At 35.7% G+C, this 17,157-nt stretch overlaps 3 protein-coding genes across 6 annotated transcripts in view; 1 reads left to right on the top strand and 2 right to left on the bottom strand.

The window, feature by feature from the left end:
• Zbed8 (zinc finger BED-type containing 8) overlaps positions 1-282 on the bottom strand; it is a 7,505-nt gene extending 7,223 nt beyond the window's left edge. Inside the window, exon 1 of one of the 2 annotated variants that reach the window (XM_048816088.1) lies at positions 1-282. This exon is cut by the window's left edge and continues 169 nt beyond it. The gene's annotated coding sequence lies outside the window, so the exon portion shown is untranslated. The other variant, XM_015492655.2, reaches the window with a different exon arrangement.
• An 810-nt stretch (positions 283-1,092) lies between these two features.
• Slu7 (SLU7 homolog, splicing factor) lies at positions 1,093-16,494 on the bottom strand. Of its 2 annotated transcripts, none has more exons than XM_015492653.2 (16): positions 16,371-16,494; positions 13,517-13,692; positions 12,735-12,888; positions 12,013-12,093; positions 11,586-11,750; positions 10,562-10,630; positions 7,839-7,886; positions 7,303-7,434; positions 6,920-7,017; positions 6,696-6,763; positions 6,322-6,461; positions 5,547-5,708; positions 3,712-3,816; positions 3,366-3,437; positions 3,137-3,253; positions 1,093-2,489 (listed from the first exon to the last, which is right to left on the bottom strand). In XM_015492653.2, the coding sequence occupies exons 2-16, from the start codon at positions 13,684-13,686 to the stop codon at positions 2,310-2,312; spliced, it is 1,761 nt and encodes a 586-aa protein (XP_015348139.1). In that variant the 5' UTR covers positions 13,687-13,692; positions 16,371-16,494; the 3' UTR covers positions 1,093-2,309. The 2 variants fall into 2 exon arrangements, with proteins under 2 accessions (XP_015348139.1, XP_015348140.1); XM_015492654.2 differs by having other exon boundaries at positions 13,517-13,697; positions 16,371-16,468.
• A 106-nt stretch (positions 16,495-16,600) lies between these two features.
• Pttg1 (PTTG1 regulator of sister chromatid separation, securin) overlaps positions 16,601-17,157 on the top strand; it is an 8,505-nt gene continuing 7,948 nt past the window's right edge. The window contains exon 1 of one of the 2 annotated variants that reach the window (XM_048816104.1): positions 16,601-16,933. In XM_048816104.1, coding sequence (XP_048672061.1) covers positions 16,921-16,933 — 13 coding nt within the window. In that variant the 5' untranslated portion in view covers positions 16,601-16,920. The remainder of the gene's footprint in view (positions 16,934-17,157) is intronic. The other variant, XM_048816118.1, reaches the window with a different exon arrangement.

Raw genomic sequence — 17,157 nt, 5'->3', positions numbered from 1 at the left:
CCCGCCGGTCTCCGAGCCCGAGGCGCAGGCCCGGGAGGATGCTCGGGCTTCGTTTTGGCGCCGTTTTAGGCTCCAGAGCGGCTCACTGTTCAGCCTGGGGCCAGGACGTCAGAGCCGGTCCAGGCGGCGGCTCCAAAGGTCAGACCCTCGAACGGGAACTTGGGGAGCGCCGCAGCCAGACGCTGCCGCAGAGACGCGGTTTCTGCCTGGCCGGGCTCCTTTCCATCCGGGTCCCGCGCCCTTCCCGCCCGCAGACTGGGCGCGGCGCCTCCCGCACGCAGGCGCAGTAGCGCGGCCGAGGACCGGAGTCTCTGCGGAGGGTGCATGCGCGCTGGCCCGCCGCAATTTTGTTACTGTGAGTGGAGCTGGAGAATTTTAATTGTGTTGTTCTGGGGATGAATTGTAGAATCTTAGGAATGGAGGGCACTTGGCTTTGTCCACATAGTTCCACATTTTTACAGAGAGCTGCAATGTTTTGAATTTGAAGTGATAATGCTCCAATATTTATCACTTTTTGGTGTCAGCAAGGAAAAAGAACAGTTCCTTGCATCTCCGCATCACGCAAACTGGGCAGACCTGAAGTTCCATTAAGATGCAGTGGAGGAGGAGCTTCCACAAGTGGTGCTTGCTGCCCATGTTGGTCACCTTTCCATCAGTGAATGTGGATGAATGTCTCATAAGTCCTCAATCCATTTTACAGATAAATTTTATTTAAAATTCCTTTTAACAACATGATTTAAAAGTAATAAACCCATATTAAAATGATTTTAAAGAAAAACCCCGGTGTACAAACGAGAAAACATTATTGAAAAAGATAAACCCAAATATAGCCCTCTTTCATATTTTTAGGCAATTTGCTTCCAAAATTCTTTTAAACTTAGTGAAATGTTTATTTTTGTTTAGTCAGTCTTTGAAGCATTCCACAAGGCTGGTTCATTTGAGGGGAAGAGTTAGGGGAGGCTGTTAAAGAATGTGGGATGTTAGAATGCTGGAATTTCTTAATACGAACTCATAAAACTAGCTCAGACTTCCTGCCAATAGTATAACCCATTTCTCGACCAAGTATTTGAGATAACACTACAAACCACTAAGTTTAGTGTTCTTAATTACATACCTTTATTAACAAAAAATAGAAGACAGACACCAGTGTCAGACTTGATGTTGAACCACCCTAATAACGTAAGAATAGCAAAACAAAATTTTGACTATCTTAAGAATAAGATCTGCCTTGCTATTTTAATTTCAATTAGTTGGAATCTAGACACCATGTATATTCCCAGTATTTGCTAATTTGACTCAGCTGTTCTTCTAGAACTAAGAAGAGATTTCAACTTAACACAGTATACTACACACTTTTTTGGTAGTTTAGAAAGGTGTTAAGTAGATGCATTCATATCGGAGATTTTAGTCTGTTTTCACTGATTCTGCTCTATCAGCATTATTTTCATAAAGTGTCCTGGGGATCATAGTGATCTCAGTTACTAAGATCCATACAAGTTATCATTACAATTCTCTGAAGAAACCTCCAACTTCAGGTTTTGATCCCTGCAAATTTTACAAAGTGACACCTGCTAGCTAGCTATGAAGATTAGGTATCTCTCAGATATTCTGCACTCTCTTACAATCTAACTTAATATCATGATCATTACATAAAGGCATAATAAATAACAAAATATTACAAACCATATTTACTATGATAAATGAAAGAATTTCTATGTTTTTCTAGTATTTTTCCAATAGTAGTAAAAGTACTATTATATTGACTAAAGAATGAGAAAATAGTGACCCAAAGACCAAGGTAAAAATAACTTTTTTCATTTCAGACCAGGAAAACCTGATAAGGTTAAAAACAAGTGATTACAAAATAACTAATAACAGAGTTAAATTACAACTGTAATTGCTAGTCATTAAAAAAAAAATGAAGCCCTAGTTTTGAGAAAGAGTAACTAATCTACTTTCAATGTGTGTGCTAATACTAGACAGAAGGCCAAAAAAATTGAGGAAATAGTTTGAGACTTAACTGTTAAGTACAAAACATTCTTGGTAAGTAGAGAGTAAAGGTTTTTCCATATCACTAATATAAAAATTAGACTATTTCCAATCTTACTCCACACTTAATGTACTTTCTGTTTGAGATCTTCACTTCTTCAGTGTGGAAAAGAATGAATTTACTTTGAGACTTCTGAAAGCTTTATTAAAGTTAGTCAGCAAAGAAGAGTAGACAAGGATTTTTCCAGTCTATAATCATGAGCAAGAAGTTGAAAAGACCATGTCAGCTGAATCTACCCTGGATGAATTTCTACGACTAGTTACTGTCCAAGGAAAGAGGCCATGGGGTCATCTGGCCTCTGCCGTTTCATTCTGTAGGCCTCCATTTCCTCTTCGGTGGGTTCCCGAGTTTCATATATGCTATTGTAAGGCCGTTTCCTCTCATCAACCTGCATGATCTCCTTAACATGAAGAAGGCGGGCCTCCTCTGCATTCAGTGCCTGTGGTGAGAGGGAAAAAATTACTATCACAGTGCTATGTCAGATCTCTTTTGTTCAAAAGTGGCAAAGTATCCAAGACCCCACTGAATCTGAAGAGTTATATAAAAAACATAGATTACCTAAAAAGGGCTTAGGAGTCAATTCTTCCACTGTGAAGCTACAAATAATCAGTATTTGACTCATATGACATTTTCATAGAGCACAAAACATTCTATGACATTTTAAATCAATGTTGAAGAAATTATATTTATAATAAAAATTGAACAGGGCTCATTTTTTTCTACAAGCCCACAGCTGATGCTTCTGGCAGAGAGTGTAAGTCCAATTTTTCTCCAGGACTTGCTGAAACTTACACATGATGGAACCAGAAGGCAATTCATTCTGGGCAATATGCCAATAACTCTAAAATAACAACTTTGCCAAGAACATTTCTTTGGTGAATAAGTAATATTTACCAAATATTCCAAGAAGGTGGCAATACCTAGAGCCACAGAATCGCCATTAATATGACCTGGGCATGTAACTCAGACTTTGGCTCATTTCCTCATTTTAAAAATGAACTTGCAAACAGGACTAGACCATTTCCTAAGTCCCTCAGATAAAGAATACTCTTATTTGTCACTTTGTACTTGGACTTAATGGAGTACCTTTTTCAATTTTTCATGTTTCTTTTCTTCATCCTCACTGTCTGAGCTGCTCTTTCGGTGCTTCTTCTTTTTCTTTTTCTTCTTCTTTTTCTCTTCTTTTAGTTTTTCCTGATGCATCTGAAAGGGAAGATTAAAATTAGTGCTATTAGGGTGAAAACAAAGCTGTAGTACAAGTTTAAAGTCCTCCTTTCAGGACTTAAAAATGTAGAACAAATGATTACAGACTTACTTCCATGAGGGTTTGAGGTTTTTTCACAGATTCTTCTCCACTTACATCATTTATAATACATTCTTCTGCATTCTGTGGGAAAACAAATGTAATGTGATTGAATGTTATAATTAGCAATCACTTAAGAACAAGTTAAAGGCTGGGGATATAGCTCCGTTGGTAGGTAGAGTGCTTGCCTTGTATAAACAAGGCCCTGGGTTCAATCTCCAGCAATACACACACACACACACACACACACACACACACACACACAAATCTGAAACATGAGAAGACATGTTTTATGTGGGGTTTGAATTAAGAGCTTTGGCTGTCTTAAATATTTAAAAACAAGAAGAAAATTACTTACAACAATATCCTTTCCAGCTTCTCCAGTACAATAGGAATACTTGAAAAAAGAGTGACAGCATTTGTATCCCCATCGGCCATCCTTCCAGTAAGATCCCCAGATATGCTGTGCAGAGAGAGAGAGAGAAAGGGGGAAGGGGGAGGGAGAGAGGGAGATATTACTTTAGGGATTTTCATATACTGTTGATAAGATAAGACAGCCCTTTTAAAGGTAATTTGGGAAAAATTTTGGGGGATTTCTGGCTAACAGAGGGCAGGCCAATCTCAAGTGCTGAGAAGCTAGCATTACAGTTACAATGGTCTTTAATTCAATTTTCAAAAGTCTATGAAAAAATTTAAGATATACAATTTCTCTAAAAATTAAGGCCTGGGAAATTCTGGTCCTATATTCCCACTTGGCAATAAGCTACTATTGCCAACAGAGAATGTGCTTACTAGAGTTTGTTGTCCAGTTTGTACAATTTGCCTAGCTCACTTCAGTGGCCTGAGCTGCTACAGGTATTTAGGTTTTTGATCCCTGACTTAGAGACAAAATTATAGTCTGGTTATTTCAAGAGTACAACAAACAGGTCTGAAGGGTGTAGGTTAGTGGTAAAGCATGTGTTTAGCATGCCCTAGATTCAATCCTCAGTACCAAAAAAAAAAAGTATAGCAAATGACAATGTATGTTTTATGCAATGCAGTATGAAATATACTGCATAATCTATTACATATTCTTGTCAAAACATTTAACTTATATATAAAAAAAGCTTTTGGATCTGAATTCTTATTTACAGGATATACAGAGAATCGAGGAATAAGTTATATAATACTACTAATAAACAGTCAAAATATAGAATACGAGTCAGTTTACATGATAATTGGCTAGATCTGGTAAGTTGACTTGATCTGATCATTGTCAAGAAAACAGAGAGAAAGACTCTAGAATAAGACATAACAGTCAAATAATAAAACAAACTTCAACTAGATTCTGACTAAAATAGCTATTCAAAGCACTTCTGTGGGGCTGGGGATGTGACTCAAGTGGTAGCACGCTTGCCTGGCATGCATGCGGCCCGGGTTCGATCCTCAACACCACATACAAAGATGTTGTGTCCGCCAAAAACTAAAAAATAAATGTAAAAATTCCCCCCCCCCCCCCTTTAAAAAAAAAAAAAAGGCACTTCTGTGTATATCTTTTAAGAAGTGATTTAAGAACTAAATATGATAAGGGAAATAATCAATAAAATCAATAAACAGGAGAGACTCTAACGAAGTCTACTTATATCTTTAGCATATTGTAAAATGTGTTTTAAAAAAAGAAGATGAGCTTTTGTAGCCTGTAGGAATGCTTATAAGATTCTTTCAGATTTTATGTATGTCTCAAATTTTTCATAATAAAAGTGGCAAAACAGAATACAACTAATAGCCTTTATTGGATCACTAACCTCCATATGTAGTAAATAAATGTCAATATTATCTTTAGTATTTGTCATTTTCTTTGAACATGCAATATGAAAATAAACTAATAAAATAATGTGTGAAATGTCATAGCTGCAATTTCCAAATGTTTCAAAAATTTACAAATATACAGTGTGTGTGTGTGAGAGATCAGTATATACATACACCTAGTCAAAAGTATTTGACAACATGTTAAAAAATTTTGAATCTAGATGGGTATATAGGTGAATATTGTAGTATTCTTTCATATTATTCCTATTTTTTGGAAAAACTTCATAAAACTCACTGTAAGTGTTAAAGAACAAAGAGCATTGTGATGATTGTAAATAAAGTTATAATAGAAAAATGCAATCCATAGCAAAACTGCTATGGTAAATGGTTTAGTTTAATACATACTGTATGGTTGTGGATCTTTACATCCTCCTCATATTTGGAGCAGGCAACAGCTCGCTCTTGTCCTTTGATGACTGTACCATGTCTTGAGTATTCTACATAGTCTTCGGTCTGGGCTAAAAGCAATTCAGCTGGAGGAGCATCCAAGTGTTCTTGGCCACCATACTAAAAGAACATTGGACATTATTAAATACATGTACACAAAGTTTGCATTCAATACTCTGGAAGGGTTTATTTTTCAACCAGAAAGATTAAATGAGCATCCTTTCCTAGGTTTGTTATAGAGAACAGTGGAAAAAAAAAGCCTCCAAGTTTTCACAAGCAAATAAAAGGCATTTCGGTTCTTACTCATCTGTTAACTCTGGTAGATCACAAGATGCCATAAGTCCCTCTTATTGGTGTATGCATGCTCCTGGCCTCATGACTTTGCTGGTCCTTCCATCAAGAGATGGAATCTGTTTCTCTATTCCTTAAATTTCAGCTTGGCCATGTTACTCTTGGTGATGGGAAGTTGGCAAATGTGAAGCAAAGGCTCTTGTGCACTGGAGCAAGTTTATTTTAAGCTACTAAGTTTTGGGATGGCATGTTTTGCTGCAAAAGTTTACTGAAACAGTCTGTTCCAAGTGAATGTAAGGAAAGGACTCTATTTTTCATGGATTGAAAGGAACTTCTTGAATGCTCTCTTTGTATCATATTCCAAATATAAAAATGAATACTTATTAATTAGTAACATCTCTTTAAGGATGCTTAAGCTCTTTAGCATTTTGGTCAAAATTACCTTTTCTAGGATGCTTTCTTTTTGCTGTTCTTTGAAGTCTTCCTTTTTGACTTTGAAGGACTTATACAACAGCTCTAGTTTTGTAGGATCTGCCTGTAGATGCACTTCAGATCCTTTGTCATAGGCTTCCCAAGCAAACACTAGAATAATTCAAAGCACCATAAATGAGTTGCCAGCTACATTTATTGCATATTTATTTTCTTTTCTGGTGCTGGGGAATGAACCCAGGGCCTTGCACATGCTAGGTAAGCACTCTACCAGTGAGTAATATCCCCAGCTCCTTATTGCATGTTTCTTTAAAGCAAGCTTTAAAACACCACCCTCAATTTCTTAGGAGCTCATATAAAATGCCTTGGCATACAGCAAACACTTACACTGTGTCTGAGCCATTGAGATGGTATCTCCTGTGTATCTAACAAAGTTATCTCCTGCATAACTCACTCTGTAAATACAAACAAAAAACCCATTTCAGGGATTGTTTTAAGGAATGTTAATTCATAAAATTGATTCTAATTTAAAATGAGCACCATCTATAGTTGTGTCAGAAATTAATTAATTTTCCATTATCTTGAAATCTGTAAATTAATTTGATACTTACTCATCTGGATTCTTTCCGGCGTTGGCATAAGGATTCTCTCTCATTGCTCTAGTTTTTGGATCATAGTAGGCAGAATTTGGATCTAAATTTCTCAAGTACTAGGAGAAAAAGTATTTAAATAATGAATTATTTAGATCAAACAAGATTTCAGCAGGTAGGAAGAGTTGATCAAGATCATTTAAATGTGTGTGTATACTTCCAGGGTATAGGTGAAGAGAAAAAAAAAAAACAAAAACAGAATGATATCCTATCTTGGCAAAATTCTTTGACTATATTACCCAGTTAACACCCAGATATGAACAGTATGAACAATATGAACAGATACAGTTTCGGCTGGGAAAACAGTATTTTTCAAACACGTATATTAGGTTAGCAAGACTTACTTTTGCAATATCTTCTCGAATCCTGAGATTCCGGACAGTAATTCTTCTCTTAGAGTCAAAATTCTGTCCTGGCATGTCAATATCATCTGCATATTTGTCTTCATCCTCATCTTCACTGTTGTGATCTTTTTCCTGAGAGGGAACAAGAAAATTCAGTTAAAAAAGAGTGGCATTTAGTTCTTTACTTTTCTTTTAGTCAAATCTTTATTCTTTTGTTATTTAGAAGCTATTAGTGAGCTGGGTGCAGTGACATAAGCCTGTAATTCCAGGGGCTAGGGAGGCTGAGGCAGGAGGGTCATGAGTTCAAAGCTAGCCTTAGCAATTTAGCAAGGCCTTAAGCAACTTGGAGAGACTCTGTCTCTAAATAATATATAAAAAGGGCTTGGAATGTGGCTCAGTGGTTAAATGCCTCTGAGTTCAATCCCTGATTTTAAAAAAAAAAAAAAGCAAACTACTAATAGTTACTATGATATTAATACTAGTCATTGAAAACAAAGAAAGTTAATCTATACTTAGAAAGGCCAATGATTTATTACCGTTTGAGAATTTGGTTCCTCTTCTCCCCACTGGTGTTTTGGAGAATTCTGCATTGTGAAAAAAGGAAAATCATGGTTATTTTATTCCACAATTTGTTGATTATTTAAACCCTCTATGTAGGTCTTTTTTTGGTACTGGGGATTGAACCCAGGGCCTCTTGCCTTATTTAACACTTCAAAAACATAATTACAATAGTTTGGAGCTAGGAGTGTCATTCTATGGTACAGTGCTTGCAGAGCATTCACAGGGCCCTGGGTTTAATCCCTAGTACTGCTAAAAACCAAAAATTCGCCACAAAACCCCTAACTGAACAGATTTTCACATTTCTTACTTGTAATGAGCTCAGATATCCTGAATACAAGTATGCCATTGTGAATAGTTACTTTTACTAGCTTGTCTACAAAACCAGATTTCTATAGAATTTTTATCTATATAGGATTATAATCACACAAAGGTAGATCAGATGACTAAATTACCCAATAAGTACAATTTCTTTTCTTTTTGTTCTCACATGTATTATTTTTATTAAAAATAAAATGCAAACAAAAGCAACACATATACATAACAGGGAAAAGTGACATAGAAATAAACAAAAGCATCCAAGAGATAACTGATATAATATCCTGAAATAAGATTCTTCCTGGAAATTTGTAAAACACAGATGAATGTACTTTTAAATGCTCATAAAATCTCACAAAACCAATAAGTATAATTTCAATATGTGTTCGTCTTCAGACATAAAATGTTCATAAACCTCACTTGTTTTCTATCAAGCCCAGAAAGAAAATGTGACCAGACTCTTGTAATAAGAATCCTCAGAGCCAAAACCAACTTTTATAAAATTTTGGCAAAGCAATCTACTCAGGTGAAACAATACTGTGATTTAGGGACAGTCCAAAATTCTTGTCAGGAAGGATTAGCAACTGCTTAGTGTGCTAACTCTACAAAATGCCTATAGCATGGTCAGTATATCATCATGTTTCTCTAATGAGGCTTTAAAGATTAAAAAAGAAGATAGCATTAGTGAGGGAATGTGGAAACAGATGTGCACACATGTGTATGAATATGCATGTACACACACATACTGATGGGAGAATAAATCTGCATAGCCTTTCTGAATGGAAGATGAGTGATATGTCATTAAAATTTTAAAATGCAAGCATTCACTGCACTGATAATTACAATTCTAGGAATTTATCCTAAGGAAATGATGTATTAAATTGTGTAAAGATGTTGTGTATAAGCATGTGATTAAAAAAAAAAAAGAATGTGATTTTTGTGTGGAGTATAATTATTAAGAAATTAGGAAAAAGTAAATTAACAATAGATGATTGGTAATATAAATTTATCATGCTCAATGGAACATTGAACAACTACTAAGAGAGTCTATGTAAGGTGAAGAAAAACAAATAATTTGTTAGTTTTCTCATGGAAAAAAGAAGAGGAAAATAAATTATATATTTGAAAAAAATTATTTATATTTATACAAGAAACTCTGAGAAACCAAAAAAAAAAAAAAAGTTCTCGGGGAGGGTTTAGAGATAGGATGGGTGCAGGATGGCAATTTTTTCACTGCATATCTTCTTAAATTGTTTTTATTTTTGAATCATATGAATTTATGTAAAAATAAATGGTGTCATATGTCTAGATTTAATGACACAGAGAACAAAGCCTTCATTATACTATATACTTTTAATAAGTAAATATGTAAAGGTGAATTCATTAAAAAACATAATTATATACATTACAGAGATATATTTGGGAGGAGAGCAAATATAGCTCAGTGGTAGAGCACAGCATGCTTGGCGTGGGCAAAGCTCTGAGTTTGAGCCCCAGCACTGCAAAAATCCAAACCCCAAAAGTTATTAACACAGGGGTTATTTACTTTCTTCTTTATAATCTTCTAATTTTTCTCACTTAATATGTTATATTTTCAAAACCAGATATGTGAATGTTTTTAAAAGATAATTTTTTTGGAGTTCCCACTAGTTATTTAAATAAGACATTTACACTACTATATGCAGTTCATCTTAATATGCAGACACCCAAATGGGGAAAAAAATTATCAGACCCCTTCATACTTTTCAGTACCTTTACTGAATTATATGCTTACAATTACAGAGAATATGTTTCCATAACAAGCGAAACAGACCCTTTTCCTTTCCCCAGAGTTGGTAATAATGAACAATACAACAATTATAATACTTCATAATAGTCAACAATTACAAAGTGTTTTTTGTTTTATGTAGGTTAAGTATGGGGCAGGCAGGTGGGGTGTATGTGTTATCATTATCTCTATTTTAGTATTCTACTGAGGTTCAGAGAAGTAAATTACTTTTTCTAAGAGCAGGTTGCTAGCCAGGGACAGAGGTAGATTTTAAATGCCTATCTGATAAGTTATTTTGCCTTAATAATTGTCTACCTAGTAATTACTTCCTGAGTTGTGTTTGCTTTGCAACTCATACATGCTAAGAGTCCCTTTTAGAAACTTAGTCAACAACTCTAAATGTTTATTATTTGTGGCATTTCCCACTTATGGCATGATACTGGAGTTCAAAGTTTTAGATTTTAGATTCTGGATTTTTGGATTAGTGATGCTTAAAACTATACTGTATTTCTCTCTCCCAAATGTCTTTTTAAACAAGAGATATATACAATTCTTAAGTCAAATTCCATTTCATTGTTTTGAGTTTGAATATTTTTTTAAAATTTTTTTACTTACAGCTTGTTCCACTAGTTTTCCTGAGGCTAATTCTTCTTGCAGTTTCTGGGCTTTCAAAGTTCGTTTGGCCTTAAAAAAAAGAAAGAAACATTTTAAACTAGGCCTGACTCTCTAAAGGGGACAAATTACAAACTCCTATTTGAACCAGGAGTCAGCTGAGCAGATGGCACTAGTGGTAAACTGAAAGTTCTGACCAAAACAGGCATATTGTAGGCAACTCCACACAACTGAATGACTCTTGTCAGACAGTTCCCGAATTATCATGTTTCAGGTGTTCATAAAAAGATAAGCCGGTTGTGGTGGAGCACACTAGTAATACCAGAGATTCAGGAGACTGAGGCAGGAGGATCTCAAGATCAAAGGTGGTCTCAGTGATTTAGATCCTGTCTCAACATAAAATATAAAAAGGACTGGAGATGTAGCTCCATGGTAAAGCACCTCCAGGTTCAATCTCCAATACAAAAAAAAAAAAAAGTCCATATTTTTATGTGAAATCTCATATGATACTGAAATACCTTTAATTAAAAAAATTAATTACATTTAATTAAAAAAAAGGCAGTGTTGCCTATCGTTTGAAGGAATGGGGGTAAGTAGGTAAAAAATCACAATAAAAAAACCAAGTTTGAATTAAAAGTTATAAAAGAATAAAATAAAATAAAATTTGTCTATTCTACAACCATCACATGTTATGTGATAGAATTATAATATAATAGACGTATGGGGCTACAGCCTAGGGGCCCAGAGTTCAGAATGCTTAAACCTGAAAAAACCAAAAACTTTGGATGTCATATTGTTCTTATGTTTCCAGTATCTTTTGCTATATAAGTTGTGAGTGAAGGACAATAAAAGAATCAAATAAGAAGAAACTGCTGCCAAATACAGCTACCATCTATTTATTTTCACTATTCAATAAGGCACCATTTTTTATAGCGCTTTAAGATTTGAAAAATAGAGTTTTTAAGTCAGAGACATGACAAAATGTACATTATTTAAGGACAGTAGACAAGCAGGGAATGTTGCTCACCAGATCAACTTTGGCATATTCTTCCACAATTTTCATGTGTTCTTCTGGATTATAGCCATTCCACCGATCTCTTTTCCCATCATAATCAAACATCAGTTGAGGCTGGACATGTTCATCTGGAGCTATATTAGTACCTGTAAATTTGGCTCCAACTCGCCTAGGTCTCTGGAAAGTAGAAGATTAATTTATTTTTTTGTAAATATTTGTAGCCCAGAGGAAAAGTTCATATAACCTTTACAGAGTAGATATGAATAGTCTATTCTAATTGAATAGTTTTCTAACAGAAAATCTTGATGGTGCTGGACTAATTTTGCTCAAAATAATTTTAACCTGCACCAAAATATAGGAAAACTTAGAATATAAGTTCTCTAACAAGCTAAAAAAGACTCTGACATCAGTTTTCCAAAATTCTTAAAGATGAACTTACCTCAAAGCAGTCTTTCTTTTTGTGTGTCATGGCCCCACAATTTTCACACGCTCCTTTGCGGTACTTAGTAGTTATGGAATTCTATACGAATGTAAAGAAAACAAAGCATGTGTTTTATTTATATGCATAAGTTTAAAAATGACTTGGTTATCATGACATCTTGTCAAGAGACATAATTTCTTAAAAACTTTTTTAGTTGTTGATGGACCTTTATTTTATTTTTTTATATGTGGTGCTAAGAATCAAGCCAGTGCCTCACACATGCTAGGCAAGTGCTCCATCACTGAGCTATGACCCCAGCCCGAAATAATATGTTAAGAAGAAAAATCTGTTAAGTCTTCACACATTTATAAATGAAAAAGTCTAAGGATTTCAGCAATAAGAAAATACAGCAGCTAAAGTAGTACACATTGTGAATTTCATACCAGATAAAGGGTTACATAATCTTTCTACTTTATTTAGTATTACATTAAAGGTTTTTAAATGAAGTTCTTTTTTTTGTACTGGGGATTGAACTCAGGAGTACTTGACCACTGAGCCACATCCCCAGCCTTAGTTTGTATTTTATTTAAAGACAGGGTCTCACTGAGTTGCTTAGCATCCCACTTTTGCTGAGGCTGGCTTTGAACTTGCGATCCTCCTGTCTCAGCCTCCCAGTTTATATTAAGTTCTTAAAATAAAATCTCCATATCTATGAGGACACACACAGGTTGCCTACATACCTCTTTTACTCCCCTCTTGTACCATTCCCCAGATGAGCTGAATTGCTTTTGTTTCTCTGGTTGTGGTCTCTGATGCTTTAAAGTAGGTCTTTTTGATGGATCAATATACCATGGCACTGAAGAAATATACTGAGGAATATGAGGGTTGATGTCTCTGTAATAAAAGTTTTAAAAAATTTAAGGGCTGGGGATGTGGCTCAAGTGGTAGCACGCTCGCCTGGCATGCATGCGGCCCGGGTTCAATCCTCAGCACCACATACAAAGACGTTGTGTCCGCCGAGAACTAAAAAATAAATATTAAAAAAAAAAAAATTCTCTCTCTCTCTTTAAAAAAAAAAAAAATTTAAGAATAAAGTTTGAAAATAGTATTACAATTACAAAGGTAACTTACACAGAATCTATGAATAGAAATATTGCAGTGGAAGGGGGAAGAGAATATGGTGCTGTCTCTATAGTGAAGCACAGAGAACAAAAAAGAAAAAAAAAAGAAGAAGAAAGTAATTTATGTTACATTGAAAAAATTTCCAATCAAGATACTAAGGATAGTGATACAGCTGAAGAGGAGAAGAAAGGGAGGAAGGTAGAAATGTGACTTAAATGTTCTATCAGAGAAAGAAGTTAAAAGATAATGTCTAGTAAACTGATTAAAATAATCATAAGTATTATTATTTAGAGATGCTTAGCATTTCTGTTATAAATGCTATAAATGGTTTCCTGTCAAAACAAAAGATTAGATAAAAATTTGAATTTTCAATGAATAGATCATGAAAAAAATTACTCACTTTCCCTCTTCATCAACTTCTGCTGGAGCATTACCCAGTTTTCGCTGTTCTTCTAGCTCCTTCTTCTTTCTCCAGTCCTCTCGAGTCATCTTCTTTGGTTCCTCCAAATTCATTTCTTTGGACCCTGATAAGGGTGCAGCATTAACCGTGTCCACAGCTGCGGCCGACATGATGACCTGGCCTCCCCAAAGGAAGAAAGGAGAATACTTTACAGAAGGAAGTAGGCCTTCATAAACTCATGACTGAAACCAGTAAAAACACATCGCTAACAACACATACCACTGGTTATATATTATATTTCATATGTCTATTCTTTCATAGTGTCTGTGAAAGGTCTCTTTCTTTGCCTCAAAAGTCTCTACATACACTTAGCACTGTTTCTTCCCCAACTCTAATTTACAAATGGAGGGAGACACATATTTAAAATTTCATGGGACTCTTTTCTCTTGTGTACATTCCTGAATTGCCCTTTCCAGCATGTGTCCCAAACTTGGTAACCATAGTAACTCCTAAAGTATACAGGGTTCCATCCCTCTTTCAAGAAAAAAATGCCTCTTTATGTCTATTTCCTCACCTTCTGCTTCCCTTCTCACTCTCACTTAGCCTCTGTCCCCAACCATTCCAATGAAAGAGTTACCACTAGTTATTGATGTTCAATTGTACTAAATCAATTTCTTGAGCTTACCAGGCATGATCTCAACTAATCTTTTCAACCCCACTTTATAGTGAAGAATTTTTCAGTTCTGTTACTTTCCTTTTTTATATATTCTTATTCCTTGGCGTCTACACTACATTCTATGTTTCTTTTTTCCCCCTGTACTTCTCTCATTGCTTCCTTTGTTTCCTTAAAGGCTCATTCTTTACTGCCCAGTTATTTAATGTTAGTTTCCTCAAGTCTCAGTCACAGCCTCCTTCAGTTTCCAAAGTTTCAAAGGCTACAATATATCACTGTTGGAGTTTCAATTTACTTCTCTACTCCAGAATTTATCTGAGCTTAAAATATATGTATCTGAATTGTTTACCTGACCTCTATTAAATAATTAGTGTTCTCAGAGGCACCTAAACTCAATATACCTTAATTCAAACTCCTGATCTTCCCTCTGAAATACAGTCTCCTCTCACTGTGTACTATTTCAGTGAAAGACAATAATTCATTTCTTTACTTAATTTTTAAGAAATTTTTTATTTGTTCTTTTTAGACATACATGACAGTAAAATGTATACTGACATATTATACATCCATAGAGTCTAACTTCCCATTCTTGTGGTTGTACATGATGGCACCAACTATTTCTTTATATAAGTGTTCCAGCTTATCTACATATCTATTTCATTACTAAGATTACTTTCATTTTCTGAATATCACTGAAATGCATCTACTTCTCTCCATTCTCAATGCTACCACCTTATTATATATTATTACTTTTTTGACTTGTTGGTCTGCTGATTCCCTCCAATTAATTCCCCATGTTGGAGACAGTTTAATTTTTCAGAACAAAAATTTGATAATATCATGTCCTCTTATCCAAATGTAACCCTCCAATGCATCATTATCCAAAAGAAATTTAATAACAACCTCACACATAATTTTGTTTTCCACTAACTGAATGAAAAATTAGAGAGTAAAATTACTTTTATATGATTTTATTTAACTCAATGTATCCAATCATTATAATTTCAAATGCCAATCAACATTAAAAAAAGCTTATGTGGACTTTACTTGTATTTGGACTAGTCATATTTCCAGTCTCAATGTAGCCATAAGTAGCCAGTAACTGTCATACTGAACAACACAGCTTAAAAGGTTCTTATCATCTATTCTAAAAATCAACATCTTTTTAGCACATATGGTTCAGTACCTGTCTACCTTCCAGCCCGTGTTAGCTTTTCATCCCAGTTACCAAAATACCTGACAAGAACAACTTAAGAGGAGAAAACACTGCGCTTTTACACATGCTCTTTCTTAATAAGAAGTGCTCTGTGGCTAGGAGTCTGTGATGCTGCTGAAAGGTGTGATCCTCTCCTGTATCTAGTCCAAAGAAAACCTCCACAGATGCTTGTGTAATATATAAATTGATGACATTCTAAGTATACACTGAGATGAAAAACAGTGGTAGATTTGATTATCTTCACTTTAACAACTACCATTGCTTGAGCTTACCAGGCATTATCTCAACTAATCTTTTCAACCCCACTTTATAGTGAAGAAACAAATTCTGAAAGACTAAGACTCTCCGACAAGGACACATGCTAGGAAGAGACAAAGATCTCAAACCTAGGCCTGTCTGATTCCAATGTCAGTTCTAACCATCGTGTTATACTCCACAGGACAGGGGCTTCTGGGCCTGCAACGTTGAAAACTATAACTGAATGAATAAAGTTGTATTTATCAGATGCCCTCGCTGGGGAGGGGCCCACTTTCTCCAGTTAAAAACAAGAGCTCCGACTGACAGAGTAGTCTTACTCCTACAGTGTAAGAGTGCTTAGAACTTTACATAGATCATCGCATTAAGCCTCATAATAGCACAAGAAAGTAAGATCCTCCCTACCTAATGAGAAAATTGAAGCTCAAAGAAATTCTTCTGGAGTAAACAGTCAACTTGGGGAAAGGACCGCTCAAGATACCCGAAACAAAGAGGCACTCGCCGTTACCCCGACTCTCTGCTTGGTGTGGCTGGACACTGATGGCAGGCCTGCGTCCCAGCCTAACAGTGGGTTCCCCGTCCTGGCTCCCCCATCACCCCCGTGAAAATACATCTGATGATCAGGGGCCCCACCCACCCATTTTCTGAGGTTTCCTAGCTCTTTCCCACTCCTACCTCACCTCCCTCAAAGCTTCTGAATATTTCCTTACCCGGTCTGGCCGCAGCCTACCCGACAACCATCCGATAGAAACGAAACTAGTCCGGTAATGTTTACTTCCGGGCTTCCCTGCCTCCTCCCGGCAGTCACTGCGGTAATTTCCGGACAACCGACACATGCGCACTGACAAGTACTTGACACGGGTCTCGCGAGACTTGAGCTGTGCCTTTTTAATCTGGTTATCCTGGGCAGTTAGATAACTTCTGGCTGTGCAGCTTTTCACTCTTTCTGGAAATCCTTGTTCCTGTTAGAATCTCAGTATTGTAGGATGCAAAAACCTCCCGAAATTTGGTACCTAAAACAAGCAACAGCTTAAAACTCGCTAGAGGGCTATTTCATGAATAGGGAAGTTTGTGACGTATGAACTAAATGAAGCAATTAAATTACTAGTAATTAGTAGCCAGCCAATGTAGCACGCTAGGGATGTGTGTGAACACAAAGTGTCTTTCCTCGAGTTTGCACCATACAGAATGAAAGGACCCTAATCATTCAAATAATTCTCAGTTGGAAGAAGCCGCTAGAAAAATATCAGGAGCTACGAGATGGCATGTTTTGGTAATTATGTCACATCGCCCTGAAGTGAACTTGCATTTTATTATGAGAAAACAAAAAATACTTAAAAAAATATATATATATTTATTTTATATATATATATATATATATATATATATATTTGCTTTGGAAAACAATAGCATTTATAATATTCCTATCCTTCTTGGGAAGTATACATGTGAGGTTTGTCTTAATTTTTTTTTTTTTTTTTGCGTGTGGGATCAATC

This window comes from Marmota marmota, unplaced genomic scaffold, assembly GCF_001458135.2.
Source record: "Marmota marmota marmota unplaced genomic scaffold, marMar, whole genome shotgun sequence".
Taxonomy (NCBI): domain Eukaryota; kingdom Metazoa; phylum Chordata; class Mammalia; order Rodentia; family Sciuridae; genus Marmota; species Marmota marmota.
Note: the sequence above shows the minus strand (reverse complement) of the source record. Positions and strands in the feature narration are given on the sequence as shown.